The sequence below is a fragment of the Eptatretus burgeri genome, chromosome 7 (assembly GCF_056783735.1).
Source record: "Eptatretus burgeri isolate ZD-2024b chromosome 7, Ebu_testis_v1, whole genome shotgun sequence".
NCBI lineage: Eukaryota > Metazoa > Chordata > Myxini > Myxiniformes > Myxinidae > Eptatretus > Eptatretus burgeri.
Genome location: NC_140967.1, coordinates 18,314,290 through 18,333,807, shown reverse-complemented (window position 1 = coordinate 18,333,807; position 19,518 = coordinate 18,314,290). Strand labels below are relative to the sequence as shown.

The 19,518-nt window shown below is 44.4% G+C and overlaps 1 protein-coding gene across 2 annotated transcripts in view; it reads left to right on the top strand.

Moving 5' to 3' along the window:
- Positions 1 to 2,833: 2,833 nt before the first annotated feature.
- The window catches only part of LOC147022763 (coiled-coil domain-containing protein 85B-like), a 21,102-nt gene continuing 4,417 nt past the window's right edge, over positions 2,834 to 19,518 (top strand). The window contains exons 1-4 of one of the 2 annotated variants that reach the window (XM_085887562.1): positions 2,834 to 3,717; positions 12,001 to 12,068; positions 12,210 to 12,308; positions 13,334 to 13,423. In XM_085887562.1, the coding sequence (XP_085743688.1) occupies positions 3,096 to 3,717; positions 12,001 to 12,068; positions 12,210 to 12,308; positions 13,334 to 13,423 (879 nt within the window). In that variant the 5' untranslated portion in view covers positions 2,834 to 3,095. The remainder of the gene's footprint in view (positions 3,718 to 12,000; positions 12,069 to 12,209; positions 12,309 to 13,333; positions 13,424 to 19,518) is intronic. The other variant, XM_085887563.1, reaches the window with a different exon arrangement.

Below are 19,518 nucleotides of genomic sequence, written 5' to 3'. Positions count from 1 at the left end.
AGATCATGGTTTTGGATGGGCGAGGATAAGAGGTGGTGGTGAACAGCTGTTTTGAAGACTTGGAGGGAAGAATGGGATTGAAGAGAGTGAGGGAGTTTGTACGAGAGGTGGGGAAAAAAGAGGAATGAAAGAGTGAAGGTGAGCAGTGATTCGTGATTTTGGTAGCTTTTCCAGAAGGGGGTTATTGGCGGACCTTGAGCGCCCTGTGGAAATGTGGTGGGGACAAATCGCAGAGAGAGTGGGGGCGGGGGGCGAGGCCGTGGAGGAGATGGTAGAAGCCAGAAAGACCACTGACCGACCTGCCTGTGGTGAGAGAGTGAGAGGCCGAAAGACTCAGCCTCACCACAGGAGATACCAATGATCCGAAATGCCTTGGTTTCCACAGCGTGAAGCCAAGAAAGGTGAGAGGTGGGAACACCAGCCCAGAGGGGAGAGTAGTACTCTATCAGGCTGCGGAAGAAAGCTTTGTATGTAGTCAGGAGCTCAGGTGGGCCGAGGAAGGACTTTGCACGACGGAGGATTCCCAGTCGGCGACTGGCTTTGGAGGCGAGGTTTGAAATGTGGCTTTCCCAGGAAAGATCTTGGCAGATAGTGAGACCCAGAAGCTTGAAAGAAAGGACTTCTTCCAGAGGATTGTTGAGAAAGTGGATGGAGGGGTTTTCTAAACGGTCCTTTCGGAGAGACATAGTGAGAGTGTGAGATTTGTCCGGATTGAAAGACGTGTTCCACGTGTTGGACCAGTTTGTGATTTTATCCAGATCTGCAATGAGCGAAGAAGCTGCTGCTTGCCAGTCTGAGGGATGACCGATGGTACGGCAGAGGGTGGAGTCATCAGCAAAGAGATAAAGAGGATTTTCCAGAGAGTCTGAGAGATCATTGATGAAAACCAGAAACAGAACAGGGCACAGAACACTGCCTTGAGGAGCTCCAGCCTGCACAGGAAGAGGGGATGAAAGAACTCCATTTGGAGCCACACGTTGACTGCGACAGGAGAGGAAGTCTGAGCACCATGAGTGGAGATGGCCTTGGATACCATAGGAAGAGAGTTTGGTGAGCAGGGCTGGGTGGTAGACCGTGTCAAAAGCACGTGATATGTCCAGGGATACGGCTCGGATTTCATGTCTGGCACATTGAGGACCTCCATCCATTGATGGGAGAGCAGAAGCAGCATCTCCAGGGTGGAGTGACCTGGTCTGAAACCAAATTGATGATCGGAAATCAAGCCATTGGAGAAGAGGAAGGATTTGATGTCTGAGGAATGGTTAGTTATCTGTAATATGAAAGCTGAATGTTCAACAGTTTTTAAAATATCACGTATACAAAAGTACAAGGACAGATGATCGGTCGATAGTTTGGACGGACGGATTTGATGTCCTGATGATCTCCGACCATGTTGGAGGGGCGGGGGACAATAAATACACATACCATGTACATATACATATACACACCCATGGTGGGGAGATTCATTGTGATTATGTTAGGAAGTGAGGAAAACGAGGTAAGAGGTAGTTTTCGATTGAGAGTTGGGGAGGAAGCTTCAGAACGTTTACTGCGATGACAGGTTTGAGGAGGGAACTGTTTTCGGTTTGAGGATGGAGAGGAGGAAGGTTAAAGAACATCAATCGATCTCTCCCTCCCCCTTCTCCTTCATCCCCCCAGCACACTTCAGACCACGCCGATTCACTCCAGAGAATGAAAAATTGAAGGAAATATAATCTTTTTTTTAAGGACTTGTATTCAACATTTGATTGTTTTTAGATCCTCGTGGAGGATCTCTAAGTCTCACTCACGTTGTTGTTCTTGTGGACTTTTTTGTTTCACATCCTCCAGTTTTCATCGAAGCTTCCTGAATCTTGGCGTATATATGTAAAAATTCCCTGCGCAGACAGGAACCATCTCCGATTTTAAAAATTCCTCCGAGAAAAAAAGTTATGACGTATCTCCGCTAATGGAAATCGCCTAAAAAATTATCTCCGAAACGAGGCAAGCTTTTTGAATTCTGTTTGCGGGAATCGAACAGGGCATTTGCAGAGATGAATTACCGCACATATGATACATCACTATGACGTCATATCATTTTTTATGACGTCATTCCTATTTTTTGACTTTTTGTTTCAGAACCCAGAGTTTTTATCGGATCTTCGTGAAACTTGCCGTGTATATACAGAAAGCCCACGCGCAGGCAGTAACCATCTCAGATTTTGGAAATTCTTCCAAGAAAAAGTTGACGTCATAATATCGCCGCTAATGGAAATCGCCCATTCCATTATCTCCGAAACTAGACAAGCTGTTTGAATTTTGTTTGAGGGAATCAAGCCGGGCATTAGCACAGATAATTTATCGCAAACCTGATACATCACAATGACGTCATATTCGTTTTTATGACGTCATCATTAGGAGGACGAGGATCTTAGCTCATTCGAGCTTGTTTTTCCATTTATTCATCAATATTGAGTATCGTCAAGACCCCGACGATCCCAAACCAGCCATCTTAACCATTAAACCTTCATCGACACGTTGTCCTCGACGTCATGGTGTTCACACGTCACCTTGGTGCCGCGAGACTCGATGAAAATCAAGTTCATTCGAACGGAGCCCGTTCTTGATGGGCCCGTCTATCTATTACGTACGCACAGGTGTTGCACTCGGGCTCTCACGTGACTTCACGGGTTGAAATCACCACCAACGGTTATTGGAGATTGGTTGTGTATGTGTTTACATGGATTCTGTGATCGCGTGCCTTGTACTTTATAATGGCAGCTCTGTTTACCATCTGGAACGCCTTTTACCTTGCAGGCTCGTGCCACGCCCTGTTGTGACGTCACGCGCGCAGGTTCGGTGCGGGTTGGCTGACGACGAGTCTCGAGCCGCAGGTGGGCGGGGTCGCGCATCGGGAATCCGTGGCAGTTTGACGGGGTTCGGTCGAAAGGGCTTCCTGGGGAGGAGAAGGTCATTTGCGGTGTGGGATTTGTCGCACACGAACCAACTTTACCTTCCCCTTCTCACCGGATCCTCACCTGCTTCAACTTCTGGTCCTGGTCCTGGTTCAGGAGGGTCCATTGACTGCGAGTCCACGTCCGAGTGAAGAGTCCACCATGGCTGTGAGATCTGCCGGTGGTCCCAGGGATGACTCGGCGGCACTGAACGATGGTGAACTCATGAAATTGAGGAAGGAAGACCTGGTGAAGCTGCTGAGACGCGCAGACATGGCCAAGGTGTCGGCTTTGGTGGGTCAACAGAGCACGATCAAGGAGGTGAACCGCACGCTCCAGGTGCACCTGCAGGAGATCCGTGCCCTCAAGGAAGCAAACTTGCGTCTCCAAGGGGAGAACTACGAGCTGCGGGAGCTGTGCTGCTTCCTGGACGACGACAGGCAGAAGAGCAAGAAGGCGGCCACCGAGTGGCAACGGTTTAGTCGCCATTCGGTGGGGACTTTGGGACCCGAGGTCGCAGCTCAATTGGAAAGGCTTCGAGAGCTGGAGCGACGGCAGCAGCAGCTGCTGCAGACGAACCAGGATCTCACGGATATCTGCCTCATGCTGGATAAAGAGCGAGGTCACGCAGACCCTCGGGTCACCGCCCCGGGGACTCTGGAGGTCCCTCAAGGCCAAACCATGAGGGACCTTGGTGATGGAAGCAGCTTGAGCGGAGACCCGAGTACCGAGCACCTGCACACGGGTTCTGGAGATGTCACACCTGCGGAGCTACACGGCAACGGTAGGTGCTTAGAACGTGTTCCTTCCATAACTCGACTCTTTATTGGAGTTGGAGTAGATGTGAGTCCTATCTTCTTATTACGTACGCAAATGTGTCAAAATTGCTGACTTTTTTTTTCCCTACTCTGGGAATTCATACATCATTGCCCTTTGCTCCCATCTTCTCCCCTTACTATTCCCACCATGTCGTCCTCCCTTCTCTTCATGTTATCTTTTTTTTTCAATGCCAGTTAAGGCGTCCTCTTCACCACAGACACATCAGCGTCCTTGCAGCAATCTCACCCCTCTCCCCCCCAACCCAATGGCAATCCCTTGCAACTCCCTCTTCATTAAAATCCCACAGTGTGTGCTCCTTACTTTCACTCTGTTGTTGCTACTTGCATGTTGCTGTGCTTCCTTCCTTCTCTCTCTCTCCTCTTGCTTGTTCATCTCCTTAAACTGTGTCCTCATGTTGTATCACTTTCAGTGCATTGCCTTCTTCCATGAGCCTCGACTTTGTATCAATAAAAGCTTCCCCCAAATCGAAACTTCATGCACACTTCCATTCGTTCAACCCCCCCTCTTGCCTCTGTAATTCTTCCTGAATTTGTCTTTCTCGAGCTCTTCCCTCGAGGATTTCAAGTCTGAAGCCCATCACCACTACCATGGTCTCTCCCATTGATACCTCTCAGCTTCACTCCATCCTGTCCTGGTTTCACCCTCCACTCCCCTCTTTCAGTGCTGTGATGCCTCCATATGTTGTTGTCGTGTTTTCCCTTCACTCCATTTTGTGCCTGTGACCTTAGTGTCACCTGTTCTGTTTTTTCAGCTTCTTACTGTATTTAAATCCACACGGTCTCGTGGTTACGATGCCTGCTTTACACCCAGGTGGCCCGGGTTCGATTCCCAATGTGGGCACCACACGAGCAAGAGCTGCGGCAGCTAGTCGAGCAACTCGAGTAAAAATTGAGTGGCAAGCAATCAAAAGGTGTACCCGAGTTCACTCAATCAGATCAGATCAGGTTGTATTTATTTATTTTTAAACTTCAATTTCCTCAAATCGGCACTTCTCCTCCACCACCACCTTCGTATGTAATAAATGGACCACACTTTAGGAACATGCCCAGGGTTTCTGCACACGTGCTGTAAAACTACAATAGGAAGTTGTTTTGGGATATGTCGTGACCATAATCCAATGGATCGGCGTGCTCGGAACCGAGGACGGCGAACTAGCCCGGGTCGAAGGATGATATCTCACACGGCATGGAATTGAATTCCTTCGGATTAGAAACCAGGAATGGCAGCTTTGTGGTGGAACTGCACTTGTAATCCCGTACGTGAACCCTTAACTGCAAAAAGGTAACTTTGAACACCATATCGTCCGTCAGCACTTGACACCACTTGAGATGGATCTCATTTGGGTGGTTTTCAGTTATCTACTTGGGAAAACATTTTTACACTGGGAGTTTGGCCTTGACCTGACGGGGAGGAATCATGTCACGCACGTTCTGATCATTTTGTCAACAGTGAGATGTTTTCAAAATATGAAAGAGTTCGGTGTCGAGGATGAAGCCAGTACGCGTGCCGCTGCTTTGTGTGGTTTGTAAAGGTACACCGTTTCCTGTATTTGTCAGTCAAGCATCAGAACTTAAATTGCTTCCCTTTCAGTTCAATTACATTCCTTTTAGAAAGTCAGACAAAAATATCCTTCCGGTGTTGGGAAAACTGCTTCTCGAGAGTGTGCGAGACCTCCTTTAGGACTTGTGCATCCTGTGGTTGATGACAGTTTTGCAATGGCACCCGATTTAAACAAGCGTACATTGAGTTTTATTTTTTTTGATAGGGTCGAAGGCTCATGGGAGAGCTGATGAGCGCGCAGGACTTTTGACAGGAGACAAACACAGCCGTTGACTTTGGTGGAAGTAACTTCCTGGGGTACTCTGGGTACTGGCAATACCATCTGGTGACTCCACTTTTCTCTCTGCAGTCAGCAGTTAAATGTGAGGACAAATCTTCTCCCTCCCTGTGGAAAGCTAAGCGGACCCACAAGCCAACCCATGGGGTTTTGTCGGTGCTCTGCTTCTGTTCTGTAAATGCTGAGTGTCAAGTTGGGGAAACGGCACGTGCAATTTATTAAATCTTTGATTTGACTCTTCCAGGGTCAGAGTCGCATGAGTATGGACGGGGATGAGATTGTGGTGAATAGCTGTGTTGAAGCAATGGAGGGAAACGTGGGATTGAAGAGACTGAGGAAATTGATTCCAGAGGTGAGAAAAAGAGGAACAAATGAGTGGAGGTGAGTAATGGCATTGGATTTTGCGAGCTTCATCAGATGCCAGTTACTGGTTTCCACGGGAGCTAGCTGTGAGGCAGGGGTGCCAACCCAGAGGGGAGAGCAGTACTCCATCAATCTGCGGATGAAAGCCTTCTAAAGTACATTGACTCCCAGGTTGCTCGCAAGTCACATGCGAACAACTGTCTTAGGCTACGAAGGGAAACTTTGAGATATGTTCAATATCTCACTCTTGACGTGTGCATGCGTGCGTACGTCAGTCGACCATATCAATGTGGCATGAATGCGAAGACTTCCAAAAACACTTTGTGATGCTTTTCTTCAAACATGATGGTAATTTCATGCCTGTGTGGGGAAAATGTCCACCAAACCATAATGTACATGCTATTTGGTGTCACAAGTGACCATTTGTTGGAATCGAGTTCCCAAAGTTTTTTTTCGTTCAACAGAGCTGGTTACACGATGCAATTGGAACTGCAATCCTTCAATGTGCTTCCAATAGGGAATTGGACACAAACTTCGATCAAAACCCTCTATTTCCCTATTCGAGCAATTTTGTTTCACCATTGTGACTCCACATTTGAAGAAGGCTCAAACTTGAAAATGACTACAGATGGAAAAAGTCTCTTCCAAGTATTGTGACCCACATGTTACTGCCATTGCATCGCACGGTACGGCCAAAGGGTTCTCGGACTGATTTGCAGTTGATCAGAAATGTTCCTTTTAAAGTTTCCTCCCGAATGAATGTGCTTCTTCCAACTTCTGGAAGCGAAGTTGCCAGTCTCTATGAACGTGCAAACCACTCGAGTACTTGAGAAAGCGGAAGTGCAGTGTTCCAGGATAAAGCTCCGGTCATACTCGGGCCCGCGACCCTAACTGTAAGGATAAAATCAATCATCCCAATGTCTTGGTAAGGAGTTAGTCGTACCAGAACAATAACAATAACTACAACAACACTCTTGAACGACAGGCTCCTGGCCATGATTAAGTGGCCGTTGCACACTTCACCAACCACATATGCAAGATGGAGGAGCACTTCACTCTTCCATCGTCTACCCAACTCGTGCATGCATTGTAAAATTTCAAACACCCACATTCATAACCTTCCCAGTCCCCTTGGTGAACACCACCTGTACAACAAAAGCAACGGGAGAAAGTTGTCATCTTCAACTTCACAAATTTGTTCAACTTTGTGGACCTCATTTGCAGTTCTTTCAAATGGAAGGGATGAGATCTAAACTTTCACTCTCGAGGTTACAATGCTGCCCCAACAGTAGTTGTGATCATTTGGTCTGGATTCGAATTTCAAAAGCTGCCGACTGTCAGGACGATAGGTTTCATCAATTTCTTGATTTGAGGGAACTTTTTTTTTACCGTCGATGAAAGGTCAAACTTCAGAGAGGGAGTTGTCATTGGTCAATGGAGAGACAGAGAATAAAAAGTGGAAAGGTAGATTCAGAAGTGACCGTGTTGACTTCTTCCCTTTAGCTCAATGAGCCTTTTTATTACATTTCTCGATGCGTTTCATCTTCACCAGCCCGTCCGCCCGCACAGCGGGAGACGGAGTTTTGCAAGAGCTTCTGTGTGTGTGTGTCTGTCCAGGGCATAACTTTAACATTTGAGCTTTTCTCATCAAATTTCCAACAAACCTTTATTATGACAATATGGAGAAGACTAAATAATTGGGTCAAATGACAATGTCACAGTAAGTACAAAGAGCCCTAATCAGCCCATCCACCAGCTTGCAGCGTGAGAGGGCCGGGTTTATTAATCGCCTCCGGGATTCTTTATTTTATCCACTTGTATTTTTGGGATGTTTTCTCGTTTTCCATTTAAGCTTTTGTCATCAATTTTTCAACAAACCTTTATCACGAGAATATGGAGAATACTAATTAATAAATTTAATATTTTGTTGTTGTTTTCGTCAAGTTTAGTTAAAGTACAAAGCTGATGCAGAAGGGGAAAGACTTCACATTTTTGGGATGCTTTCTACTTGATTTTTTTTTTTTTTTTTTTTTTTTTTTTTTTTTTAGATCCTCGTGGAGGATCTCTCTGTCTTACTCACGTTGTTGTTCTTGTGGACTTTTTTGTTTCACAGCCTCCAGTTTTCATTGAAACTTCCTGAAACTTGGCGTATATATGTAAAATTTCCCTGCGCAGACGGTAACGATCTCCGATTTTGGAAATTCTTTCTCGAAAAAAAAAGTTGACGTCATAATATCGCCGCGAATGGAAATCGCCCATACCATTATCTCCGAAACTAGGCAAGCCGTTTGAATTTTGTTTGCGGGAATCAAGCCGGGCATTCGCACAGATAATTTATCGCAAACTTGATGCATCAAATGACGTCATATTCGTTTTTATGACGTCATCATTAAGAGGACGAGGATCTTAGCTCATTTGAGCTTGTTTTTTTTACCCTCGCCGGAGCATTGTGTTTGGGTCCGTTTGTCTGTTTGTCTGTCTGTCTGACTTTTTTTTTTGTCTGCACAGAACTTTAGTATTTTTCTCTGCAACTGCTTGTCAGATTGAGACAAAATTTTCACCAAAGGTGCAACTACTCATGCAGAATGCTTTAATGTATTATGACATCATAGGTCACATGGTGTGGCAGCTATGTTGGAAAAATGAAAAAAAACTTTTAGACCTCTATCTCTGAAACATCACCAAAGAAAAAAATTGTAAATTGGCATATAGCAACTCCTCCTCATAGGGAATGAGTTATTTTTACATCCACCACCCAAGGTGAACGAGGTTGTGTTTTCACCCCTTTTTGTTTGTTTGTGCACAGGATATCTCAAAGTTGTGAACAGATCCGGATGAAATTTTGTGGACAGGTTGGGTGTGTGACACAGACGAACTGTTTAGATTTTGGTGAAGATCCGGATCCGACTACTAGAATTTTTTAAAAGTGATTCTTCACCATTGAGAGATGGGGCCAAAAACGATAGAGAGCAAGATATCTTAAAAAGTTGGGGACGGATTCAAACGAAACTTGGTGGACACGTTGCGTGTGTGACGAGGAAGAATTGATTCAATTTTGGTGAAGATCCGGATCAGAGTCAGGTGTCCAATCAAAGTGGGGTTGCATCAAAGCGGGACGTCGTGGTACCCGGCCATCACTGCCAGCAGTTCTAGTTATGTCTCTTATTAATTACGTAACACACAGTACACAAATATCACACAAAAGAAGTCCTGGCCACACAAAAGGGTCTGCAATTGCTCTTTTTCTTGTTTTTTTTTTTTTCTGCATCACCATGAACTTAACAATAGTTCCAAATTCATCTTCGCCGAATCTTTCTGCCACATGAACGTCCTTGGTACTAGATATTATTTTAATTCCTGGAATGAAACAAATAGCGTGATAAACTTGGTGCCGTATTTACCAGATATATCAGTAAATAAGGAGGTAAACATGAAAATTTATGATCTACAGACTTTTTAACTTTAAAAGTTGCAAGCGTGGTGACAGAACTTGTGGGACGAGGCAAGGGAGGGGGAATGGGGAAATTATTTGAGAGACAGAGATCGATATGGTGATATTTGAAGGCTTTGAGGGTTTTTTTTTTTTTTTTCCATCAATAGTTTCATGTGTTTAAAAACAAGCGGTTTGAACAACAAACGTTCTTCCCAATTATAGCCAAAGCTGGATTGGTGTTTCTACGAGTAGTAATTAACACAAACATGTATTCCTTTTTAAATTGATCATAAATACCCCCATATTTGCACTTACAATAGCTGTCACCTCTCAATTTTCCCGAATTTTCACATCTGTATTATTGTGACCTTTCGCCTGATTGTCGGGGTCCAGAAAGCACGTTGCAGCGGAAAGTTGTTTTGTTTGTGTAGTGTGTGTTGGGGAAGGGTACAGTGTACTTCTTCCACCACCACGACCATTACTTGTACTTCATTGGCCCCATTTATTGTCACCTGGGGGAAGTTTGGTCCAAGTCTTTCACGAACTGGCCGGTCAGGTTTTGACATTGGACCGGAGCCGATTTGGGCAGGAATTTGTAATTTGTTTAGGATGCCGGAAATAACTGCTCGACTCTTCTTGAAAGACACCGTTGAGCGGGTATTTCTAGGTTTTATCGTTTATGGCCGGACGGTGAAGGTAGTCGTACACATTTATCGTTTATGTTGAATATTGTGATAGATGTTACAGTGCATACTTAAGTATCTTAAGCTTATTCATATTTCATTATTTATATAAACTGTGTCGACTACGACTCTTGTCGTTTAATTCAGCTGATTATGAATAACCAACATTTTTTTGGTGATGGGTCGGTGTCAGGAACGGGGAGTCGAACCTATTTTCCCCATTGTACTTTATCAAGCTCCAAAATCACAAGTTTTACTACATTGCCAGGAATATAATGTCATACTCTAGTGTATGAAAAGCTGAAAGCAATATGGAAGGTTGGTCACCATGTCGATGACGTGACTTTCTGTGATCTATGATATAGATGAGCCGGGAGAGGAGGGAAGCTTGGACGACGCCGATTCAACGTCACTCCCTCAGCAAGGAAAGGGGCGCACAAAAACAGCTTCTATTGTGACGTGTTCTGCCAGCAAGCAGCTTGCTTACCGCTCACCGAGTGGCTCATTTGATTCAAATCTCTCAAGCAAGCACTGCAATGGAACGGAGTGCTTGGTGTGGCTTCACATGGCGGAGCAAGCAGCTTGCTCACCGAGTGGCTCATTTGATTCAAATCTCTCAAGCAAGCACTGCAATGGAACGCAGTGCTTGGCGTTGCTTCACATGGCGGTATCCAATGTAAACAGTTCTATTGCAGTACTCGAGCAAATGTTGTCTGGGCCATCGTCTTCAGTTTTGCTCAAATTTTCTGGTGACGAAAACTTCCCAAAACAAGTTGATTATGTTAGCAGCGGCTACAGAGAGTGCAAGGAAGAGGAAAATAAATAGAAAGAAAGGGGGGAGTCAGAATGAGGAGCCCCCTGTCAACCTTATCTATGGACCAACTGTACGTTTCAATATGAATGTCGTCCTCTGTGATGGCAGAATTGGAGATACAGCCACCAACCGTTTTGAATTCTACTACGACGGCCATTTTTGCTTGCATGCAGAAGTGTTCCGTTCACAAGCGGCTCGCTTACCCCTTGATAAGCACCTCTTAATCGCTTGCCGAGCAGCTAGGCAAGCGGCTTGCAAAGTGATTGATACGGAATGGCTGGCTTGGCAAATGATAGCAAGCCGCTTCCACATGGAACATGCCCCTGCTCACTCGTTCTTCATTTAATTGCTTTATTTATCCGCGTGCGTGCGTGTTTGCCCATTGGAGCTTGCAGAATAGCCTGGAACTGTGCACACGCACCTCTGAGGTCTTGCCTCGTGTCGAATCTTGACACAACTATAGACTATCACCCTGGTGTTTCGCAGGTAGTGCGAGGCATCAATGTCTGTGCCATGCCTCGGATGAACGATAAACTGGGCAACCCATCTTCCAGCATCGGTTGGTGAATGTTAAAGATCCCACGGTGCATTTGGCCGAGAGTAGGTGAGCTATTGTCGGCACCCTAGCCAAATTACAAATTACTGCCCTGACCGACTACTGGAAAAACAATAGCAAAACAACAACCAGCCTAGCCCATTCCAAGACTGCTTTGGTTGCACCAACGATCTGTGAAGGGTATGGCACATAAATTATGTACATTCTCTGAATTCTTCCGACTCGGTGTGTTATCATGGTCATGAAAAGATTGCTGTCCTAGTTCAGGAGCCAAATAGGAGGGCAAGTTGTTTTTGAAGTTCTCTTTGTGGACCACGTGAGCAAGAAACAGGAGGCCGACAAACGGTGAAGAATTTCTACAGAAAGTGGGTAATCTTGGGATGAAGGAATTGAGTGTAACTCTGCAGTTTCTCGAGTCAGACCCACTCCCTTGCATCACTCACCATGACTAAGCAGCGCAAAATGTGCCAGAATGTGTGATTATTGTCAAGTCGTGCCAGGTTCTAACACTTTCATATTTTTGTGTTTTACCCTCCCCAAGAAATGATGTACATAAAATTCCTGGAGAATAAACTAAAACAACTGGAAGGAATGGCGTCTTTCCCAAAGGTATGTGCGTGTTTCTTTCTAAGTTGAATTCCAACGTGTAGGTAATTGTGTAGGGCATGGCAGAAGGTGTCGTGTCAAGGTAATTGGAATGTATTGCTCTGTCGGTGTTCACATACTATTCATTCTTCTCCATTTTGATAGCATCCTCCCGGGGTAGTGGCTTTCCGTCCGAACCACAAAACCCTGCCATCTTCCAAGCTGCCAAACCTGCCCGACGAGCCCCAGGTGAATGCACAGAATGTGAGCAACACATGTAAGCGAGTACACACCCTAAATACAAGCACTCCCTAATCATGAGGTAAATGTCATTTCTAACCAATACATCCGCACCACATCCCCACCAATTGTGGTTGTGTGAATGTGGACGACGTTCGATCCTTCCTACGTCGGCGAGAAAGAGATGCAGTCGTGTTTCGATGTCCACAACCTGCTGTGGATCTGTGGTCCAAAGAGGATTTGGACCTGCTGCCGAGGACTTGTTCTTGAGGATAGGTCTCGCTTCCTTCTCCACCAAATCGTAAAGGCAGACCGTATTGATGAACGAGCGAAAACAATGCACAAGGATGTAGTTTCTTTTGCAAGGACCAATATTGCCATCGGGAAGAAAAACAACATTGAAACTTGATGATGCCCTCGTGGATCCGTACATTGATCATACAAGTGATAGAAGGATTTCGTATGCAATTGCCTTTTCAGCTTCAATTGAATTAATCCCATCAGATATTGCAAGTAGAGTTAACGCTTCGATAGGAGAGACTGCCTGCAACACCGAGTCTCAAAGGCCAAGGGATGGCGGGATAGTTCGGTTGACAATACGGTTGCCTCTCGGCTGTCTGGTCTTGGATTTATTCCCCTACGCAGTTCAGTCTGTCGAAAACCCCCAATCTGGCATGCTGTTTGTTTGAGATCTTAAAGATCCCTCGATCTCAAAGTGCCAGTACCCTAACAGAATTCTCTGCTTTGAGAATAATTACGGTAGGCAATGGCATGTGGATGTTAAATTTAAATTGACTGGAAGAGTCGGATAGCAAATAGAAGATCAATAAACTCGATAGATAGTGTTCATGCGCTATGATACAGTATGGGTATGTTTATCTGGCTTGGACACTGGAAGCAATTGCACTCGTGTTGCAGATGCTCCCTTTCAGATGTACTTTGTGGACGGACAATGTGAGCACACGTGATGCATCGTGACACAAAATCGTGACATGTACGAAATGCCATGCCTGTTGTCTGCAAAATAACACGTTCTTTATTATCCCCAGGGAGCGAAGCTCGCGAGTGATCCTCAGGGGTCATTGGGTAGGCGACCGGCGGTATCACAGAAACCTGAGGCTGTGGTCCATGCGATGAAGGTACTTGTTCATCGTCTCCGCAAAGCTGTGCTGCACTTTCAGCTTCAATGAAATAATGCTCGGAGAATGCCGCGGTTGGTTTCACCTCTCATGGCTTTTCCTTTTGAGCATTTATTGCTTTAATTCCTCCTTGTGCATTACAATAAGAACTTGTGAAACACAGGCCTCGCATGGTTTTGATACAAGATGATTAGATATTCGGTGCAGGAGCTTTGAGGATGCTCATGGAGTCATCCAGTGCTGTTTGTACGGAAATGGTCAGCTTTTACGTCAATACCATGAACTGGCCGACCCTTGATGGAACGATTCCTCTTCCTTCTCCCTCCCTTTAATTTCTGGTCTTTCTTAATTGTATCTTATCATAGAAGTTAAAAAAATACAAACCCTTTGCCACTTATCACTTTGAGTTAAAAAAATTAACAAAAAACATAATTAGCACATCCTTACACCATGGATGTTGGTGTTCCACCTCTTTTCTCACATGTTAATGTTTAATGTAATCGGTGAGTGATGGACGGCACACTTGTCAATGCAATGCCTCCCCCCCCCCACCATTCTGCATTCTCTTCTTGTCCTCCCACACCCTCCTCTCCTCCCTCGTTTCCTCATTATACATTTTGGGTGGAATGTTGTAATTCTCCAGGAGAGGCTACATTGCCTTACATTGGCAATATGCAATACAAATAGTTCATCCCTTCCACACAGCTCATGGTTCCACACTCATTAAAGTTCAACTCTGACTGTGCCATGGGTTTCCAACACCTGAAGGTGAACTGTTCTTGGTTTGGAAAAAATGCTGCATGAACATACAACACCATGCACTTGGATTTACCAGATTTGTTGAGAATAATAATAATATTATTATTAATAACTTGTTTCGTATCAAAACGGTATTGATCAGTTTTTATTTCGATCATGGAGTAGCAAAACATTAACTTGTAAACAGTGAGGCAAATGTTTGACAGTGATGACATGAAATGAGAACGGACATGCCAGCAGCATTCCACCAATGGGCATCTCCAGTAATCGATGGACTTTGTAACCTGACATGACCGGGTCGTGTATGGTGGGATGTATGTGTACCAGTTATGACGTCAGAGTTTTTAATCACGAAACGTATACATAACATAGCTCGGTGTATATTTTCCGTTTCCAAAAATGAAAGGTATACCGAAGGAGGCGATTTGATAAGATGATGGGAAGTTGGACAATTCTGCAAGGGGTTGAGAAAGAACGAGGAAAGATTTTGATTTATCTGGAAGATGAAAAATGCAGGGAAGAAGTGATTCGAATATGGAGGAGGTCGGTACTTGAACGTACACATTTTGCTTGACAGGAAAGGTTTTAGCTTTTTTATAAATGAAACCTTGTCGTATACCTTTTTATGGTTTTTAACCACCATGTCCACCATTGGTCTCACCTCGAAGGGGTTGCAAGCAACGGCCCATCCGTATGTGTGTGTGTGTATATATATATATATATATATATATATATATATATATATATATATATATATATATATATATATATATATATATATATATATATTTGGGTGCATCAAACGCTCCTTTTTTGCGAAAGTTTGAAAAACATAATGGCGATAGAACAGATGTGTTTGAATACATGAAAAAACATTTCTCTTTTTTTTTTCAGAATTTTCGGTCATCATCTTGGGGGTCCACATCGGGGTCAAAGTTCAGGCACGCAGCTCCTGCGCATTTTTCAGAATAAGTGTTATTTTTCACTGTATAGTGATCAAAACTTGTGTCTGGTGGTGAAATAATTCTGACATATCGATGTACTGCTCCTTTGGTGATGTTTGTAACATGGTTGGCTTGTAATTTGTTGGCACAGTTTCCCGGAAAATGATATTTTTTCCTGGAAAATTTCACACGTGGCAGATCATGAACGTAAAAGTTTGGACGATTTTCCGAGATGAGCATTTCGAATGCAAAAGATGATGCAAAAGCATTACGAAGCTGTACCCCACAGCGGTGAAATAAGCTTGAAAACTTTAGATCTTGATCAATTCAGCGAGGAGAATTCAGCCCTCATACATGACTGGAGAGCAGGAGTACTGAATGTCACTGCGACCATACAGTCCTACCAGCGAGACAACTATAGAGAGTTCGCTAAATTAGTGGATATGTATATTGGTCAGTAAGGACCACAAGTGGACTTCCGGTTTCCTGGAGCAATGCACCGTGCCCGATGGATGGCAAAGGTCATTTATTGTCTAAAGATTGCTATGTTAGAAACTCAAATTTCTACTCCACCTCCTACTGTAGTTATCACAACACAACACCAGGTACCCAAGATAATAAGATTCTGAGACTTTGCAACACTGATTTATTTCAAATGGTGGAACTCTTACCCGAGAGCTCTTGATGCACCATATAACGATTTGTGTCTGTGTAAAGATCTCATACGCTATGGATCTGTGGACTCCAAGGTTTCAGCATCCGCTATCAAAGCTCTACAGCATCATCTTTGGTACTTAACAGCTGAGTTTGTGCCCTTAGCCTTATTCAGTGAGGATATGCCAAGTGCAGAGAAGCGTCGACTGGCTGACCGTATCATCTCTGTCAAGCCTGATAGAGAGGAACTTGGACTATTGCCTATTGGGCGCTTTGGTACAGACTTCGGAAAGCCTCACTTCCCCAAGGACATTCACTTGACATCGAGCCTATCTGACTTTGTCTCGGTTGATTCTTGGTTTGTGTTCCGAGAACTTGAACTGGAAGATTTGTTCTTAACGTATGAAGTGAGTGAGTGGGCAACACTTCCAGCCTATGTGGATTCATATATATATATATATATATATATATATATATATATATATATATATATATATATATATATATATATATATATATATATATATATATATATATACATACATACATACATACATACATACATACATACATACATACATACATACATACATACAGTCATGCGCCACTTAACGACGGGGATACGTTCTGAGAAATGCGTCGTTAAGCGATGTCGTCATTGTGCGAACATCTTGTGCACTTTCACAAACCTCGATGGTATAGCTGACTACACACCTTGGCTATATGGTGTAGCCTATTGCTCCTAGGCTACAAACCTGTACAGCATGTTACTGTACTGAATAATGTCGGCAATTGTAACACACATCCAAGATCGATGGAAGACTCGTTAGTTTTACCTTTGTGCTGTTCATGACGGCCATGTGTGTTGTTAGCGGTTGCTTACAATCTCCTCTCGCATCGATTTAATTATCGAAAGGTGAATAAATAGCGTTTGGATTTTATATACGTAATCATTGCATCGATGTTATAATTCACAAATGAAGAATCGAGCACCTGTCAGTTGTGTGATATATTTTCAGAACAGTGCGAATGTTTTAACAACATAAAAAGCTTTACTGAAAACTCATCTATGTTTTAATTTCGACTGTAACAACAACGATTTATTTGCAGAATTCTTTAACTCAAAGGTAATTTACTTGCTGGAAGGTAAACGTGCAAAAAACTGATCAAAGAGGATGAAAATAGGGGTGTTTTAGGATGTTAGGTCAGCATTTGGTCGGTTTGAACGCTGATTTTCTTGAATCCAGATTTTTCGCGACCCTGGTTTTTTTCAGGATGACATTTTATGAACCTCAACGATATCATTATAACGGGGACACACTGCAGTTGTTTATTATCATTATGTACTGTACATAATTGTATGTGCTATACTGTACTTTTATGACTGGCAGCGCTTCGACAGCGACGACATCACCAGATGATAGGAATTTTTCAGCTGCATTATAATCTTATGGGACCACCGTCGTATATGGTCCGTCGTTAACCGAAATGTCGTTATGCGGCGCATGACTGTATGTCCGATATATATATATATATAGGAAGGGCATCCGGCGTAAAAAAAAAAAACCAATGCCAAATTATTATGCGGACAACAAAACAAATTTCCATACCGGATCGGTCGAGGCCCGGGTTACCAACGACCGCCACCGGTACCGGTGGTCAGCAGGGTATCAGTGGAAATTGTGCTACTGCTGGGCGAAGGAGGAGAAGGAGACTGGGAAGGCGAGTCCGGAGGCAGTGGGAGAGGGGGAAGGGTAGAAGTGTGGAGGTGAGAGTTGGAACTCTGAATGTTGGTACGATGACTGGCAAAGGGCAAGAGTTGGCTGATATGATGGAGAGAAGAAAGGTGGACATACTGTGTGGATGGGGAGTCAGGCTAGGACCATTGGAGGTGGTTTCAAACTGTTCTGCCATGGTGTGGGATGGGAGGAGAAATGGTGTCGGGGTAATCCTGAAGGAAGATTATGTCAAGGGTATTGGAGGTGAGGAGAGTCTCTGACCGAGTGATGAGTGTGAAGTTGGAAATTGAAGGAATGATGAGGAATGTCATCAGTGCATATGCCCCACATATGGGGTGTGAGATGGAGTATAAAGATTTCTGGAGTGAGTTCGATGAAGTGGTGGAGAGTGTATCCAAGGATGAAAGAGTGGTGATTGGAGCAGATTTCAATGGGCATGTTGGGGAAGGGAATAAAGAGGATGAGGAGGTGATGGGTAGGTACGGTCTCAACAAGAGAAATGTGGAAGGGCAAATGGTGGTAGAGTTTGCAAAAAGAATGGAAATGGCAGTGGTAAATACGTATTTCAAGAAGAAGGAGGAAAACAGGGTGACATACAAGAGTGGAGGAAAGTGCACACAGGTGGATTACATCTTAAGTAGGAGATGCAACCTGAAAGAGATTAGAGACTGTAAGGTGGTGGCAGGGGAGAGTGTAGCTCGACAGCATCGATTGGTGGTCTGTAGGATGATTTTGGAGGTGAGGTTGAGGAAGAGAGTGAGGGCTGAACCAAGGACCAGATGGTGGAAGCTGAAGGAGGAAGACTGTTGCGTGGAATTTAGGGAGGAGGCGAGACAGGTGTTGGTTGGTGGTAAAGATGGGTGGGATGATTGGGCAACTAGAGCAGAAGTGGTGAGGGAGATAGCTTGGAAGGTACTTGGTGTGACATCTGGACAGGGGAAGGAAGATAAGGAGAATTGGTGGTGGAACAAGGAAGTACAGGAAATTATAAGGAAGAAGGGGTTGGCGGAAAAAAAAAAAGTGGGATAGTCAAAGAGATGAAGAAAGCCGGCAGCAGTACGAGGAGTGGCAGCGCAAGGCGAAGAGAGAGGTGGCAAAGGCTAAGAAAAAGGCATATGACGAGCTGTATGAGAAGTTGGACACAAAAGAAGGGGAAAAGGATTTATACCGATTGGCAAGACGGAGGGATGTGCTGCAGGTTCGGGTGATAAAGGACGTAAATGGGAATGTGCTGACGAGCGAGGAGAGCGTGTTGAGAAGGTGGATGGACTACTTTGAGGAGCTGATGAATGAAGGAAATGAGAGAGAGAGAGAAGGTTGGAAGAGGTGGAAATAGTGAATCAGGAAGTGGGGTGGATCAGTAAGGATGAAGTGAGGACTGCTATGAAGAGTGGAAAGGCGGTGGCCCAGATGACATACCAGTGGAGGCATGGAAGTGCTTGGGAGAGATGGCAGTGGGGTTGTTAACCAGATTGTTTAATAAAGTCTTGGAAAGTGAGAGAATGCTGGAGGAGTGGAGATTAAGTGTACTGGTTCCGATTTTCAAGAATAAGGGTGATGTGCAGAGCTGTGGAAATTACAGAGGGATAAAGTTGTTAAGCCACACCATGAAGTTGTGGGAAAGAGTAGTGGAAGCTCGGTTGAGAGGAGAGGTGACGATTTGTCAGCAGCAATATGGGTTTATGCCAGGAAAGAGCACCACTGATGCGATGTTTGCTTTGAGAATGTTGATGGAGAAGTATAGGGAAGGCCAGAAAGAGTTACATTGTGTGTTTGTGAATTTAGAGAAAGCTTATGATAGGGTGCCAAGAGAGGAGTTGTGGTATTGTATGAGGAAGTCGGGAGTGGTGGAGAAGTATGTGAGGGTGGTGCAGGATATGTATGAGGACAGTGTGACAGCGGTGAGGTGTGCGGTAGGAATGACGGACCGGTTTAAAGGTAAAAGTGGGATTGCACCAAGGATCGACTCTGAGCCCTTTCCTGTTTGCAATGGTGATGG